Consider the following 17,183-nt stretch of genomic DNA (forward strand, 5'->3'; position numbering starts at 1 on the left):
ACCCTGTCTGGGATTATTAAGTGTATTAATCAATAAAGTTATTAATACCTGTGGAACGCCCAATTTTTTACAAGCATCAAGAAAGTTTTCAACGTTTCTTCTGCATTTTGCCATACTGAGTTTAGGCTGTAAAGATAGGATGTTAGATCTCTGTTATGCATTTATAAAAAGACTTTATAATCATGATGCAAATATAGTAACAGTTGTATTAGAAAACAAGTTACTAAACTAATTTTGTAAAGACTTGGTACATAATAGTCTACTAAACCCTTGAACCTTAATACAGCAACAAATACTTGTTTATTGCATCCTAAAATAAGATGAAATTGATAATATAACCATTTAATATGGGGAAGAGAATTCACAATTTCCTAGTGCTGACTTCCAACAGTTTGCTTTCACTTCCAATCAAAAACAAATGATGTAGCTGACTCACCACTGCTGGTGATGGTACATGAATACTTGCAACAGAACGTGGCCTTATGTGATTGGCTAAATGGCAAAGAACAACCCCATCCATCAATGCTGCTCCAATGTCATCTGGCAAAATGACTTTTAACCTCGACTCAAGATTCTGTCAAGCAGAAGAGAAGTCCACAGTAAAAACAGTCCCACAGTTGAGGAAATTTTACTTTCATTTATAATCCAATAATCCATGTTTAAAAATCGCAATACTAAGTGGAGACTTATGCTACTGCATCCAGTCTTTGTATAATTAACCGTTTTTTCTCCAGCTCAGTTTTTGATGATGTGACTATGTTCACAAGTATACTGAGGTAGCAGCTCATGCAGCTGCTACCATGGTGCTCTGTTCACCCATGCAGATCTACTGCTCCTGTCAATGCCCATAGAATAGAGAGCTAGCACATTAATTCTTTGAAGGTGAAGGATTTGTAGGTAGACATGTCAGACTAAAAGCAGCATTAGCCTCGTGCAGATATGGAGGCTATGGGTTTGATTCATGTTATTCGTGGGCAACAACTTTTTTTTCTTCTATTGGAGGGGTCACATACAACACAGGGTTGGCGTACAGGCGTATTTTGGAGTAGGGGGGAGGGGTCACCCATTCAACAAGAGATAGCTGATCTGTGAGGGATGGAAGTACCTACACTCGTGTAGCAAGAGATCGGGAGAAGGAGGAAGTGCTTTCCACCATCCAAACAACAAGCCTTCATGGAAAAAGGGGCAGGAAGCACACTACATTATACACCTTAGGAGCACTGCTCCTCAACACCTTAACTGGGCATGAGCAAAATGTTACTACAGCAGAAGCTGGAGCTGCTCTCCTGGTATTATCTATGACAGATTTGGTGTTTAATTGAACTCGCTGTACATCATGTGTCCTTTAGACATGTACAGTCTCCAATGACCGCAGCTGGCAATCGGAGGATTAATTTAAGACATCCAGAAGAACCGACTGTTCTAAGTTTCAGTATTGTCTAACCACTATTTAATAACAGCATAAAAAGAGGTAAAACTTTTTTTATAATGAACATAACTTACAAAATGTTTGCCAGTAGAGAACCATATAGTAAAACATTTCTTCAAAACACTGACATTATCCACACTCTTTTCTGCAAAAGTCCTACCCGCAAATTATATTTGATTATTCAATGATCAGGATTTGAAACCCAGGGCCAACTCTTCCGATACACACCAGAGTGCACAGCTCACCATTCTCCTTGTGCCATGTTACAGCAACATGTATCTCTCAAGGGCCAAAGGTGTGGCCCAGATTGACATGGTGTAAGGGCATCCCAACTGCATCCCCTTTTCTGTAGCCTCACTGCCATCCTTCTGCCACCCTGGCAGGACAAACCTGTTATGTACCAACTCCTAAGGCAGAGTTACAACACTGCAGTCATCACCCTTGCACCGCTGTCTGCAATCCCTGGGCCATGCAGAAAAGGTTTTATAACAACAAATAGAAAACAAACTGGTGCAAAGCAAAAGCAAGCTCACTGAACACAGGGTGTGCCCCCCCAGCCTGAGCCCAGACAGCAAGTCATAGGCACGTACATTGCGAAGCTGTCTTATTTGCTCCCTTTCTTCCCTTAAATGCTCCATTTTCCTCCTCATTGTAAATCCAGGGTCTGCTGATCCATAGTCCTGGCGAGAGGAACGGCTGAAAGCTGAGATAAAACAGACAATATTTGGACCACCACCACCACGGGGAAAAAATACATCAGTAAAGACAAGTATGTTTCAATCCGATGAAGTGACTACGAGAACACAAGGCTCAATGGCTAGCAGCAACATGAAGTCTTTAGGTGTTAAATTTTCAAAGCTAAGCACATTGGCTCTTCCTTCAAATGGCTGCATTTGTGCTTGGAAATCTGTCTGATACAGTACTATACTTTCATTTTTGCAAGGGCATACCACACTCATTTTTGAAAATATCTCTTCTTACAGCTTTTTAACTGTAGCCCCGGGTAGAACTGTTGTGGAAGGAACTCCTTACATTTATTTATAACCTTAAATTATTTTTTTAAATATTTAAAAACAGGTCACAGGGGAAAGTTTATGAAGCCACAAGCAAGAGTAGGGGTAGCAATAATGTTTAATGGGGGGCCACTCCAAGACTTTGGGAAAGTGGTCAAGGGCTTCACTTCTATGGAGGAGGTGTGGGGTCTGGGATGAAGGTTGGATGCAGAAGGGAGCTTAGGGTGGGGTGCAGGAGGGGTTGTGGGGTCTGAGAGGAAGTTTGGGTGAAGAAGGAGGTTGTGATTTGGGGTATGAGACTGGAGTGCAGGAGAGGACCAGGGGAGGTGCTTTAGGAAGGGGTAAAAGGCCTGGGAGGCAGTTGAGACCTGGGAGGAGGAAAGGGGGCACATAGGATTTGGGTGGTAGCCCGGGGCAGGTAGTTGGGGGGGCAATAAGGGAGAGGGTGCCAGAGGCAGGCTCTGGCTAGGAAGCGCTTACACAGGCAGCTCTCAGCCAGCAGCCCTGCAGGAACCTGGGGCAGGCTCTCTGCATGTCTGCTGAAGTTCCAGGCTGGTCAGCTGGCTGTTCCATATGTGTCTGCTCTAGGCATGGGGGAGCGGGAGGACCGAGGCAGGCTTCACATGCTGCCTCTGACCCTAGCAACATTTCTCAGCTCCTATTGGCCAGAAACTAGCCAATGAGAACAGAGAGATTTTGCTGGGAGAGAGGGCCAGAACACAGAGCTATCCCCCTCCTTCTCCAGCATCAGGACAGAGCAGCCAGCTGTTAAAACTCTGAGTTGCTCTATGCTTAAGGGTCTTGGTGAGGTGGCCATGGGCTGGATCCGGTGACTTGGTGGGCCAGAATCAGCCCACTGGCCGCCTCTTGCCCACCTGAATTGGAATATGAATTTTCTGACTGACCAAACTTCTTAATGCTGCACTGCTGAAAGGGAAAGAATATCATTAAATATTCTAGCCTGCATTTGGTTTATCACTTTACACGGTGGGGAAAAAAGTATAGGTGACTATTTAATTTTCCTCATGCTTGCAAATACCAACACCTTTACAGTATTTAACGTGGAAAATTTCCATAATATTTTGAATATTGTAAATTATTATTTTTTTTTTGGTTTAGCAGGAAATAATCTAGACATCTCCAATAATAGGTATTTTATGTAACTTATTCCTAATGCCAAGACTGCTTCTGGACATTTTATGACATGCATGTTACACCTAAAAAATGTATATTCGTATCTTAGCAACCAAATCTATAGAAATACCCAAAGCCTAAACTTCTTTAAAACTTCCTCTCTTTATAATGCACTACACATTAGAGAATGAACTGGCCACAAAGACACTAAATGTCCAACTGAAGGGTGCAGGTTGGTACTGAGTATTTACAAACTAATATTAACAAAGAACAATAAGATAAGACAGCAAAATGTCGACCTGAATCGATATTGTAAAGAGGTAAGGCAAGCTTTTCCCAATGAGCTCAGAAACTCCCAGATGTTCACGTGAAATTCCTCATTGTATGGCCAAGGTGGCATTTCACAGCTATACTTTAAATGCTTAATCTAGAACATGCATAAGACTGATGCAATCCTCAGAAAAAAACACTAACTAAAAATATTTGCAAACTTGCTTCCTAGAGTTCAGAAAATTAAGGTCTGTTTCAAATATGGCACAATCTTTCTAAGGGGAGTTAGCAGCTGTCTGGAAGTACGAAGGACAAACCAACCTAATGTGCTGAGCCAAACGATTATAGGCATTTGACAATAACCTGCCTCTCAGTGAAACTCCCAGCCCTTGATTACAAGTGGCGGTTCTGCATTGTCTCCCTCTACTCCCTCAGCATTGCTGCAGAGGGTAGCCAAAGAAACAAAAGACAAATCAATAGAACCTCACACATCCACAGACAGCCGCTTTACATGCATGGATACCTGTATGTGAATATTCAGACCGTGTTTGCAGATCAGATGCAGATACAAATTTTGTATCCTAACAGGGCTCTAGAAATCAGTATGAAGCTTAGGGACCATGCAGTTATGAGCTCGGCAGAGCAGCTAAGCATGCCCCTCCAAACTGGGTATTTGCCATAGGTCAACTATGGACACTGTCCTGGGCAGTGCCTCTCCCCTTCTATTTGTTGCACAGAGTCCCAGTATCACATCTCTGCCATCCTTATCTTCAAGCTCCAATGTGGAAGCAAGATTGGTTGTGGCATACTATATTAGAGAAAACCACCTTACCTGACCTAGGTTTGAGGCCAAACGGAGCATGAGAGTTACCGTCTGCCCTTTCATAATCCTGTCAGAGAGAGAATAAATTGGGTTTTCTGCAATTTTCTCCAATTTTAGGTGAAATTAAAAAAAAATAGGTTTCACACCATAAACTTTTGTTTCCATGACAACACAACATCCATTTTGATCCTCTTTACAAGACAGGAGAATCTGCTTTAACTAGTTTGAAAAGCTATAACGGTGTGGAAAACATTGTAATAAGAAAGCAGCAAAGGAAGCCTTGTTATCCACAGAGGAGAGAAAGACAAAAGCTCTTCCAAGCACAAAAAGGGTACAAGTTTAACTCAAATCTGTTTTTAAATCAGTTTAAACCAGTGTACGCCTCTGCATGGACACACACATGAAGTGTAGCCACATAAAGGCAAGCATCAATTTAACTAAATCTTTATAAAAGCCAATGTTCATTAACTTGGTGCCTCGTGTGTGTAGAAGCAAGGCCAGAACCACGTAAAGAACAATGGGAAAGGACAGGATAGGTAGGTAATTGTGAGCTGAGCTGTTTGCAGGTAGAGTGCTACTACTCCAAGTCTGTCTCTCCCTTGCTCTGACAGTGCAGATCATGATCTAGTGTGAACACCCATGGGAGCACAGAGGGATGAGTGGAATGAATCCAAGAGGGACTATCTTTCTGTTTTGAAGAAGAAATTTCTTTCAGAAGCTGGAACAATGGTGTCTTCCCTCCCTAAAGGTGGCGAAAGGAGACTCCAACTCCTCCGTCCCCTAATGTGCTTCAGATCCCTACTAAGCTTGAAATCCTCCACTGTCTACAGGAGACATCCACAGCATCATGACCTCTATCTGACAGTGAATGGAAAGCTTTGGCTTCATTGGGTGTCTCTTCTTCCTGCTCTCAGAAGTGTAGCTGTGTTAGTCTGTAACTTTAAAAAAACAAGTAGATCTGCAGCACCTTCAGGACTAACTTCCTGAGTCTCTACTGTAATGCAACTGACACTGTCAAACATCCTGGTCAAGCCACAAAGCATTTTCGTCTTAGGCCTCAGGCAGCCAGAGAAGCACACTGCCAGGGCAAAAAATGCATAAGGCAGTCAGGACTGTGGGGGTAAAACCCCTTCTCTAGAGGGGGGCCTTTCACAACTCTGGCTTCTTTGTGGACTTGATGGGCTCCTAAACCTAGAACTTATTTCTAACACTCTGACGAACTACACTTGTAGGTCAGCCTGGACTGACGCTCTGTTCAATACGGCAGCTTTGATTTCTCTCTTCGGTAGCTATTTTCGTCTGCTAGAGTAAGATAGGCAGAAAATAAATGCTTCTTTCTTATAGATCAACCTTTAAAAAAACCAGAGAGGGAAAGACAGACATGATGGTAGTGGAGGCAGGACAAGTTAAGGGAATTAACAAGAAATCTGTCATTGGTTCCTATTTAATTCTGCTTTTACGTTATTGCACAAGTGCATACATTTCAATTCCTCTTTCAAAGCAAAGCTCATTGATTAACATTTTCTGATTTGGCCAAGGGCTACGCATTTTTTACACAATGAACCACAATGAAAACAAATTAGCACACACAGCAAACATTCACTGAAAGAAAAAACAAAACACAAACTTGTACCTCAAATGAAACAGGAGACTGTGGGGACACATTAGTATTATCACTGTCTTGCTAAAAAGAAATCAAAGAGATGAAATTATAAAATGAAAATTATGATTCTAACTGGGTATTAACATGAAATTATGAAAACGCATACAAAAGACACATGACCCACGCAACATTTTTTCCTCAAGTGTGTGTCAGGCAATGTGGTAGTGACTAAATGAAGAAAACTGAAACTCAGCTAAACTCCATACATGTATAACAGCAATAATTTGACAATGAGTTTTTTCTATTGTAAAACATTTTTAACACCTCAATACACAGGACATTGTTTAAATCTATCCTTGATTAAATACATTGCGATTTATTTCATTTTCAAGCTAATGTTATTTTAAAATATAGCCCCTTTCATTTAGTTGTAAATTTTTTTTTTTTTTTTTAAAGTCTCAGAGTACACACCTTTATCTAGAAATAGTATTTTGGTTATCTAAAAAGACTGGAACTAGTGTAGATTTCCTTAAAGATGGTCACAAAAATAAAATGCAAGTTGTCAATGGATCTTTCTTTCAAATCCAGCTTTTTCTACACTATACAATTCTTCTCCAGATTTTAATTAGATATTAATCTTTTCATTCACACTTGAGCTGAACTGGTAACTCCTATAATAATCCAAAGAACTGTTTTGTGTGTTACCATATTGTTAAAAGACAATGGTGAAGGAAGAATATTTCAGCAACCCCGACCTTGCAGATGGAAAGGTAACGGACAACATAATGGTTTGCCAGTGGTTTTGCTTTAAATATTGAAAATGAAATGAAAAACAAGACCAAAAAATGGGGGTAAAAAAAGGAATATAAAAAATAATGTTAACGGTTTAGTTACTGTATTCCAGACATTCAAATGCTAAACATGAATGCATTAGGTATTATCTTGAGCTGCCAATCACAGACAAGTCATGTGATTAACTCAAAATTAAATGTGATTAACTGCAAAATTAAACAAACACCAATTGAAATTTATTAAATATTGTGGATGTTTTTCTATATTTTAAAATATATTGCTTTCCATTAGAACACAGAATACAAAGAGTACAATGCTCAATATATCTATTACAGATATTTGCACTGTAAAATGATAAACAAAGCAAACAGTACTTTTAATTCACCTCATGCAAGTAATGTAGCGTAACTTTCAAATGTAATTTTTTTTGTTAAATAACTGCACTCAAAACCAAAACAATGTAAAACAAGAGCCTACAAGTCCTCTTAGACCAGGCCTCACTGTGCGGCCTGTGACGACTACTGGCATCGCGGCCCCATCCAATCCGCCGGCCAGGCGGAGGAGACGAGCGCTGCCAGGGAGGAGGAAGTGCAGCGATTCTCACCACCGGGCTGCCTCCACGCAGCTCCAGTGCGAGGAGGCGGGGCGCGAGTCAGAGGGTGGGACGCCGGCAGATGTGGCGGCGTGACGTCATGGCTGGCGACCACTGGATTCAAAAAGGCTCCGGCAGCCCCTTAAACTGGAAGGCAGAAGCCAGGTAGGGGAGGGGAAGGGGCTTGTGCTGAGGGGAGGGGGGCAGGTCAGGAGAAAGGGGAAGGCACCAAGGGGCAGGGTGCAAGAGAGACAAATGCCAGGGGGCCAAGTGGAGACAATGAGGAAAAGGGCAGGAGGGGAGGTGTCAGTGGGAGGGGGACAGGGTGATGCTGGGAGAGGAGAGGGTAAGGGCATTGGGAGCCGTATGTTAGGCAGGCCCGATTTAATTGAAAAATTCTTAATAAAGTATCACCCCTCCCTCCCCAAACCTACCCTTGTGCCCCGCAGCTGTTTTCTTTGGAGTATTATGGCCCTCGCCAGTTTCCGAGTTGTGCAGGCCTGTCTTAGACTTACTTCTTGTTGAGCCAGTCACAGAACACTAGAACTGGAAAGGACCTCGAGAGGTCATTGAGTCCAGTCCCCTGCCCTCAGGCAGGACCAAGTGCCGTCTAGACCAGTCGCTAATACAAACAAGTTTCTCACATTTACAGGAAATAATACTTCTGGCTTCTTATTTACAACGGCACCTGAAAATGAGTACAAGTGTTTGCATATCACTTCTGTGGCTGGCATTACCAAGTATTTACATGCCAGGTATGCTAAACATTCATATGATCCTACATGCTTGGGCCACCATTCCAGGAGAAATGCTTCCACTTCATGCTCATTAAAAAAAGTATTAATTAAATTTTTGACTGGACTCCTTGAAGAATAGTAAGCCTGCTGCTCTGTTGTTCCTGCATTCTGCCATATATTTCATGTTATAACAGTCTCAGATGATGACACAGTATAGGGGGCCAGGACTCAGCCCGCCAGCCACAGGTATCGGTGCACTCCTGCGGGTCTGCACACCTGGCCCCCAGCTATGAGGCTCTGCAACCACCCCCTCTCTTCCCCGAATGTCCCCTCCCCAGTCCCTGCTTGGTCAATGCTGGCCCAGCCCTGTAGCTGGCAGCAACAGAGGGGCCGGGCCGGCAGTGATCTCCCCTGGTCTGGAAGATTCCCTGGTTCGGGACCGGTCAGATAAACTGTATTTCTTCTGTTTTTTTACAGTGCAAGTGTTCATAATAAAAAATAAATATCAAGTGAGCACTGGGCATTTTGTATTGTTACACATATGTGTAAATATATACCTTTGAAAATTTAGAAAACATCCAAAATATTTAAATAAATTATAGTCTATTATTGTTCAGCACTGCAATGAATAGTGATTAATTTTTGACACTTCATCCAAAGCACCTATAACTGTGTACAGTATGTGTGTGTATATAGCAGGCTACAGATCACTGTTGTTCCATTTAATATCTGGACTATTACTAATGTGTACAAATCCTGCACATACTCCATTGCCTCATTGTTCCTTTGTGCACCCATCGGTCTGCATGCAATCACGGTCTCTTTGAACTTAGGCTGGAATGTTTGCAGCACACCAACCACAGCGTGACCCCGCCTGTGGCTGGGATCCTAGGTGATGCAATAACACAGATAAATACTGAGTTTTCTGAAGTATTTACCACCCGCCAGCATGTCTCACCTCATCATTTTCATTTCCACTCGAACACTTTCTGGAAGACTTATACTGCAAAACAGAAACAAATTTTATTTTTCAAACAGGACACACGAGTTTTATGTGTCTCAGATGGACCCTAGGAGAGACCAACTGACAGATGCACAGGCAGCATTCAGTAAGCATTATTAAATGGTGAAGAGCTCGGGACTGGAGCTAGTAGTTTCTAGTCCTGATGGCCACTGACTCCTGACATGCTCCTCAGCAGCTCATGTTACTTACCTCTGTCCATCTCTAATGCTAACCTCTGTCACAGAGCTGCTGCAAAGCTACTTAGTACTCGAAAAGTCATCTGAAGGCAAGCAATGCTACTGAAGTAGAAGCAAATGTTTTCTCACCCTGTGCAATACCTGGTTCCTTGAGCTGTCCCTCCCTTAAGGTGCGCCACAGCAGGTGCATATGTCCTCATCAGAGATTTTCCATCAATAGTATCCATTTGGCCTGATCATAGACGGTTCAATCTCATGCCACACTCTGAGGGCACACAGGGCTGCAGGGGAAAACTGCACATTCAAGCAAAACAACCTGAAGCAATGGGGAAGGAAGGCAGTAGTGAAGCCCCCGTAGGAACACACATCTCGAAGGACACCAGTTACTGCACAGCTTTACTTCTTTGAGTACTATCCTTATGGGTACTTTGTGTCCGTTGACTCCGGAGCAGCATGCTCCATGAGACGGAGTGAGCGACCTCTGGAATCAAGTCCCAGGCCACAGACAGTACAAGAGCACCAAGCGCTGCAGCAGACCTGACAGCGTAGGGTTTAGAAGAAAGGTGGCACCTCTGCATCTCTCAACTGGAATATTTCTGAGTTATGCTGTGGAGCTGCTTGTGATCTTGTAGTGCGCTATAGTCCTGTAGGGGGACAAAGCACCAGCTGCATCATAGCCAGCACTAAACTAGCCAGAGACCCATCCACTAAGAGATCATGCATTAGAGAGTCTAGGTGGCTGCCAAAATTAGATATTCTTATCCATATAAAAAGATAACCTCCATCATACTGCTAACATATAAAGGGAAATCAGCGGAGATGCATGTGGTTTAGGGAAAAAACACTGGTTAAGACTGCTTAAAATGGAAGTTCAGCAGCACTTCCGATAAGATCTTTGGGTGCAGTCACACAGAGACCTTGCCCTTGAATAATGCAGGAGTCTACCAAGAAGGCTCTGATTTCTCTAGCTTTCGGACTGATGTGATAGATATCTATGAAGATGAACTTTCCTAGTAAGTGAAGCAAGGAGCAGGTCACCACAGATTAAATGGAGGTCCCATAAGGTACCCAAGTACCCAGTTGAGATTTGAAGACTGAGCAAGATTCTTAACCTGTGGGTAAAGATTCCCCAGACCCTGAATAAATCTCAAGGACATCAGATGCACAACAATGGTGGAGAATGAACAGCTGGTATTGCAGTGAGATGAATTTTAACAGAGCTGATTGATAAGCCTGATTTTTTTAATCCAGCAGATAACAGATGACAGAGGGAGGACTAAATAAAGGCAAAAGGCAGTGGCTGTGACACCAGTGGTTGAACTTCTTCCTTTTCTGAAGTTATTAGCGTTAGCGCCTTCCTCTTTAATATTATGCAGTCTACTGTCGAGCTGCTGGAGCCTAATCCCATGCCCCATCTAAGAGACGGAGGACTTCTAGGCTGGGGTGAAGCACAAGAGCTGCATCCTGGGACTGCTGTAAGCTTGAGTGCCAGTCAGACTCAAAAGGGAAGCAGGTAAAGATAACATCTGTGCTTCGGCTGGTAACCCTGGCCTTGTTCTGCCTCATCACCCTTACAATTAATAGTTTTGGAGTGAATATGTAGAACGGGTCTTCTGCTCAATGAAGCAGAAAGGTGTCTTCCAAAGAAGGTGACTCAGACATCCTCTTCAGGAAAATAATCATAGAATCATAGGACTGGAAGGGACCTCGAGAGGTCATCGAGTCCAGTCCCCCGCCCTCAAGGCAGGACCAAGCTCCGTCTACACCATCCCTGACAGATGTCTATCTAACCTGTTCTTAAATATCTCCAGAGAGGGAGATTCCACCACCTCCCTTGGCAATTTATTCCAATATTTGACCACCCTGACAGTTAGGAATTTTTTCCTAATGTCCAATCTAAATCTCCCCTGCTGCACTTTAAGCCCATTACTCCTTGTCCTGTCCTCAGAAACCAAGAGGAACAAATTTTCACCTTCCTCCTTGTGACACCCTTTTAGATATTTGAAAACCGCTATCATGTCCCCCCTTAATCTTCTTTTTTCCAAACTAAACAAGCCCAGTTCATGAAGCCTGGCTTCATAGGTCATGTTCTCTAAACCTTTAATCATTCTTGTCGCTCTTCTCTATACCCTTTCCAATTTCTCCACATCTTTCTTGAAATGTGGCACCCAGAACTGGACACAGTGCTCCAGCTGAGGCCTAACTAGTGCAGAGTAGAGCGGCAGAATGACTTCACGAGTTTTGCTTACAACACACCTGTTGATACAACCTAGAATCATATTTGCTTTTTTTGCAGCAGCATCACACTGTTGACTCATATTCAACTTCTGGTCCACTATGACCCCTAGATCCCTTTCCGCCATGCTCCTTCCTAGACAGTCGCTTCCCATCTTGTATGTATGGAACTGATTGTTCCTTCCTAAGTGGAGCACTTTGCATTTCTCTTTATTAAACCTCATCCTGTTTACCTCTGACCATTTCTCTAACTTGCTACGGTCATTTTGAATTATGTCCCTATCCTCCAAAGAAGTTGCAACCCCACCCAGTTTGGTATCATCTGCAGACTTAATAAGCGTACTCTCTATCCCAATATCTACATCATTGATGAAGATATTGAACAGTACGGGTCCCAAAACAGACCCTTGCGGAACTCCACTTGTTATCCCTTTCCAGCAGGATTTAGAACCGTTAACAACAACTTGTTTCCCTTTATGCCTGTAGCTAGTTTGATCTCATTTTGTGCCTTTGCCTTTCTAATCTTGCCCCTGCATTCCCGTGTTGCTTGCCTATATTCATCCTTTGTTATTTGTCCTAGTTTCCATTTTTTATGAGACTCCTTTTTTATTTTGAGATCATGCAAGATCTCCTTGTTAAGCCAAGCTGGTCTTTTGCCATATTTTCTATCTTTCCTACACAGCGGAATTGTTTGCTTTTGGGCCCTTAACAACATCCCTTTGAAATACTTGCAACTCTCCTCAGTTGTTTTTCCCTTCAGTCTTGCTTCCAATGGGAACTTCTTGTTGGTGGATGTGGTGTACAGGTCCATAAGAAGCAGCCCCCACCTCTGGGATATTCCATGAAGGATTTGAGAGTCCAACTCCCATTTGTAGTCCTGGAAGGAGCCACTGCTGAGCAATAGGTTTGGATTCCAGGAAAGCAGCTGAGATCTGAATCTGGCCAGCTATACAGCAATTCCATAATTTTATAGCTTTGGAGTACAGGGAAAGGGTCTGATCTAAAACATGCAAGACGCATGATCTGTAAATGACTCTTATTTACACTTGACAAGGCATCAGAACTGAAGTGGGCTAATTTGGATACCTTTACATTTACCTGGAGTGCCGGTTCTGGAAGAAAGAGCTGTCTGGATTGAAATTAATACTGGTTTGTGAGACTGGACCTTGGCTTTTCAGACACAGGAAGACTACATTGCTTCTTGCTGAAGATAAGCAGCCACTGCCACTTATAGTAGAAATAGACCCTGAGGCAAGAGGTCTTGCATCAGAGACTCATTATGAGGCCTTAGACTTGAACAAAAGCAGAGGCCAAGCGTTACAAATATAAAACACAGTTAGCAAAGGTCAAGCTTTGCCTGTGTGTGGCCTCACAGACTCTGGCACAAACAGGGCTGGTATTGCAAAACCATGCACAGTCCTACGAAATGCTAAACACAGGACATTTACATAAGCACATTCCAGAGGGACGGCACCAGAACACCCCAATACCAAGTATGGTATTAACACTCCCCCCCAAAAGATGATGCAAGGGTACAACCCCCCACCCCAGAATCATAGAACCCCAGGGCGGGCAGAGACCTTCGGAGGTCGAGTCCAGCCCCCTGCCCAAAGCAGGACCCCAACTCAATCATCCCAGCCAGGGCTTTGTCAAACTGGAACTTCAAAATCTCTAGGGATGGAGATTCCACCCCTCCCTAGGGAACCCATCCCAGTGCTTCACCACCCTTCAAGGGAAATAGTTTTCCTAATATCCAACCTGGATCTTCCCCACAGCAGCTTGAGACCATTGCTCCTCATTCAGCCATCTGCCACCACTGAGATGTGGGTGTGTCTGCAGGGGGGCCTAGACTACCCTGCCCTGGCAATAACTGGTGATGTCTGCCTTGTCCAGAGCGCGGATCCCTAAAAGCAACACTCAGGCCTGTCTCAAGTCTGGTGCACATAGCACACAGGCATGGTGTGGGAGGGAGAAGCTGTGAGGAAGGAATGTTTTCAATAACAAATGCAGATTAAGCATGGAACGCATGACCACGTCAAGAACACACAACAAGCACCTTGTACTGGTACTTCTGTTTCTGATAAGCAAAAAGTACAGATGCAGCCATGAAACTGTCAACCACGCACAGTTTTAAGTAACATCCTGAGTAGCGGGATGTACCCCAAAGAGGGGTATTGGGCATTTTATGTATCCAACAATACATAATCAATTGGTAAATATATTAGAATGACCAAGTCTGGCTTTGCTATAAATTGGGCTTAGTAAGAACAATCGAAGGGAGGGAATGGGCAGGACTGACCCACAGGTCCTGCTGGATGCAACTAGAAGTAACAGACCCTTCACACCAGCAACCCAGAGCATGACATTGCCATTGTGTGGGAAGAAAAGGAACCAGGACCTCCTGCCTGGTACTGCAGGTAGCATACGGCTGAAGTGTGAGTGAACTAGGCTTTATGACTGTATTATAGTAGATCTTCTATTAACTGCTTTTGCATTACTTTGCATTTGCTTTTATTAGTTGCTTTAGAATGTATAATATTTAAGCTTTTACTTCTATGGTAATTGTTTCTAAGGCTTGTAAAACTTAAACAACTGTATTAACTGCTTAAAGCTTGCAATAAATAAGAAAGTGAGAAAGTAGCCCTGGAGTGTCCTGGTTTTTCTTAGATCTAAAATAAATCAAACCACACGACAGTGTCTGTCCGTCCATGAGTACGTTTGTTCAAGAACTCTTCCTAAATGGAGAAGATAGGACTTCCAAATGTGGTATGCAGTTTCCTCTAATATTTTAAAGCAAGGTAAAGGTTTGGTTGCACCAAGGCAATGGGATGTGCCTGGAATGGAATTAGATTGTTTTTCATAAAATGGGAAGGGAGGGGTCTGGTAGGAGAGAGTTATACTGTACAATGACCACAGGGGGAGGGAGGGAGAGAGCCCAGAGATGGGGAACTTCTATATATTTCAGAGAGTTGGTCTGTTTGCCTGTCTGTCCCCTAACTGGAAGACATGAACCCCTACCTGGCTGTGCCCGCTGGAGCTGCAGCGACCATGGAGAGGTGCTTCTCACCTGGCCCCAAGCTACTGTGGTGATTAAGGGCTGGGGTTGTCCTCTCTCCCCAAGGCAGCCTGCAGACTGAACCCCTCCTCCCCACCTTCATCTCAGAATAATGATTTAAATGAAGAAAATGAAAAACAACTTATTTGAGTTAAGGACCTGAGCAATGCAGGGTAAGTCTTCTGGAGGTGTGTAAAGACGGATCTTAGAGGAAGTGCCTTTGTCTGGAAAGTCTCGCCACTGACTGAGCCGGTCCATTGTTATGGGCAATCATGTGCTAGTGTAACTGTAGACATTGATTCAGGGAGCTAGAATTGTGCTTTATCGGCAATAATCCTGGCCATGTGCCTTTGCTACTGAGCCAAATGCTGTGGTCTTATTGGGCAGATCTACTGAGGTTTGCTGTACATGCCATCTGCACAGAGCCTGGACAGCACACTGAAAGAACACACACGCAGCCAACATCCTCATTACTACCTTTAAGAACACCCTGGGGCTGAAGAGAGGTACTTGATATTGAAAATGATCCTAGCCCACGATAAAGTATCATTATATGTAACTAGACATCCTTTAGTCAAAGGCCGGTAACCATTACATTTTAAAGAGCAGAATTCAACTGCCTTAATTATGAATTCAACTGCCACATTATTTGTGCAAGTGTCTGCCTCATTCAATATACACCTCTCAACTTCTGAAACAAATGAAGCATGGGACGTACAGACAACAGCCTCTTCACTAGATAACCGGGTTCATCCCCACAAGGTCCATCCTGTGCATTGAATGAGGACCAGGTCCTATGGAAACAGGAGATAGCATCCCTGTTCTTAGTTCTGGCACGCAAACCTAGACCCAGCACTGTCTGAGGCAGCCCAGACCTGAACTCCAAAGCTTGATGTGTGTTGATCAGCTGTTACCTGCCACACTCTTTAGCACACACACAATGCTAACAGTGTGACGCTGTTGCAAAAAAAGAGCGCACAAACATGATTCTGGGCTGCATTAACAGGAGTGTTGTGAGCAAGACATGAGAAGTCATTCTTCCGCTCTGCTCTGTGCTGATTAGGCCTCAGTTGGAGTATTGTGTCCAGTTCTGGGCACCACATTTCAAGGAAGATGTGGAGAAACTGGAGCGGGTCCAGAGAAGAGCAACGAGAATGATTAAAGGTCTAGAGAACATGGCCTATGAAGGAAGACTGAAAGATCTGGGCTTGTTTAGTTTGGAAAGGAAAAGATAGAGGGGACATGATAGCGATTTTCAGGTATCTAAAAGGGTGCTAAAAGGAGGAGGAGAGAGAAAAATTGTTCTCCTTGGCCTCTGAGGACAGGACAAGAAGCAATGGGCTTAAACTGCAGCAAGGGAGGTTTAGGTTGGACATTAGGAAAAGTTTCCTAAACGTCAGGGTGGTTAAACTCTGGTATAAGTTGCCTAGGGAGGTTGTGGAATCTCCATCTCTGGAGATATTTAAGAGCTGGTTAGACAGACATCTATCAGGGATTGCCTAGACCCATGGTCCCCCCCGGGCACATGGCGCACGGCCCTTGGAGGGGGCCCCGGCCCCGGGCGCGTGGCTATGGGGGGGGGGCCCGGCCCCAGGTATGCGGCTGGGGGGGGGGGGCGCCCCCGGGTGCGCAAGTGTCCCTGCCCCCTGGCGCCCGACAACCTCAAAAGGTTGGGGACCACTGGCCTAGACCATGCTGGGTCCTGCTGTGAGGGCAGGGGACTGGACTCGATCTCTCGAGATCCCTTCCAGTTCTAGTGTTCTATGATAATGAAATCATGTGAGAAGACATATCAGGATAATCAAGTAGACAGAATGGAATCAACTACATGCGCAGAGAACAGGACAAATAGGCACAGATCACGGTATGAAAGCATGGGGATGTGTAAGTTGAGCACAAATTCAAAAGTAATGTGCATGGCTAACCTAGCTTTCTCTGGTATAGCAAAATAAGACAGGCTGGATTAACAGGCTTTCATATCACTGGAACTAAGATATTTACAGACAGCTACAGCATTAAAGAAGTGCTTTTGGCTGTATGTTTATTTTGCTCACAAAACTGCTATACGCTCTAATAGCAAAAGTCCTTTCTAGAAGATATAACTGGTTTAGCTGTAGACAAGGCTTTAGTCTAAGCACCACAATGAGAGGCATGCTAATACTAGGAAACAGTTCCCTATCCTTATTGTTCTCAATGTATTTATGATGTGAGGGTAATGGGAGAGTATATTTGCAAGGCCTTACTTCAGATACATTTTTCCTACTCTGCGATGTCCCTTACTGCAAACTGATTTGCATCTT

At 43.7% G+C, this 17,183-nt stretch overlaps 1 protein-coding gene across 2 annotated transcripts in view; it reads right to left on the reverse strand.

The window, feature by feature from the left end:
* LOC102463666 (leucine-rich repeat and calponin homology domain-containing protein 2) overlaps positions 1-17,183 on the reverse strand; it is a 53,196-nt gene that overhangs the window by 12,466 nt on the left and 23,547 nt on the right. For both annotated transcript variants that reach the window (XM_075916258.1, XM_075916257.1), the window contains 6 exons: positions 9,352-9,396; positions 6,303-6,353; positions 4,679-4,736; positions 2,020-2,132; positions 437-574; positions 49-126 (listed from right to left, as the gene is read on the reverse strand). In XM_075916258.1, coding sequence (XP_075772373.1) covers positions 49-126; positions 437-574; positions 2,020-2,132; positions 4,679-4,736; positions 6,303-6,353; positions 9,352-9,396 — 483 coding nt within the window. The remainder of the gene's footprint in view (positions 1-48; positions 127-436; positions 575-2,019; positions 2,133-4,678; positions 4,737-6,302; positions 6,354-9,351; positions 9,397-17,183) is intronic.

Source organism: Pelodiscus sinensis, unplaced genomic scaffold, assembly GCF_049634645.1.
Source record: "Pelodiscus sinensis isolate JC-2024 unplaced genomic scaffold, ASM4963464v1 ctg53, whole genome shotgun sequence".
NCBI classification, from domain to species: domain Eukaryota; kingdom Metazoa; phylum Chordata; order Testudines; family Trionychidae; genus Pelodiscus; species Pelodiscus sinensis.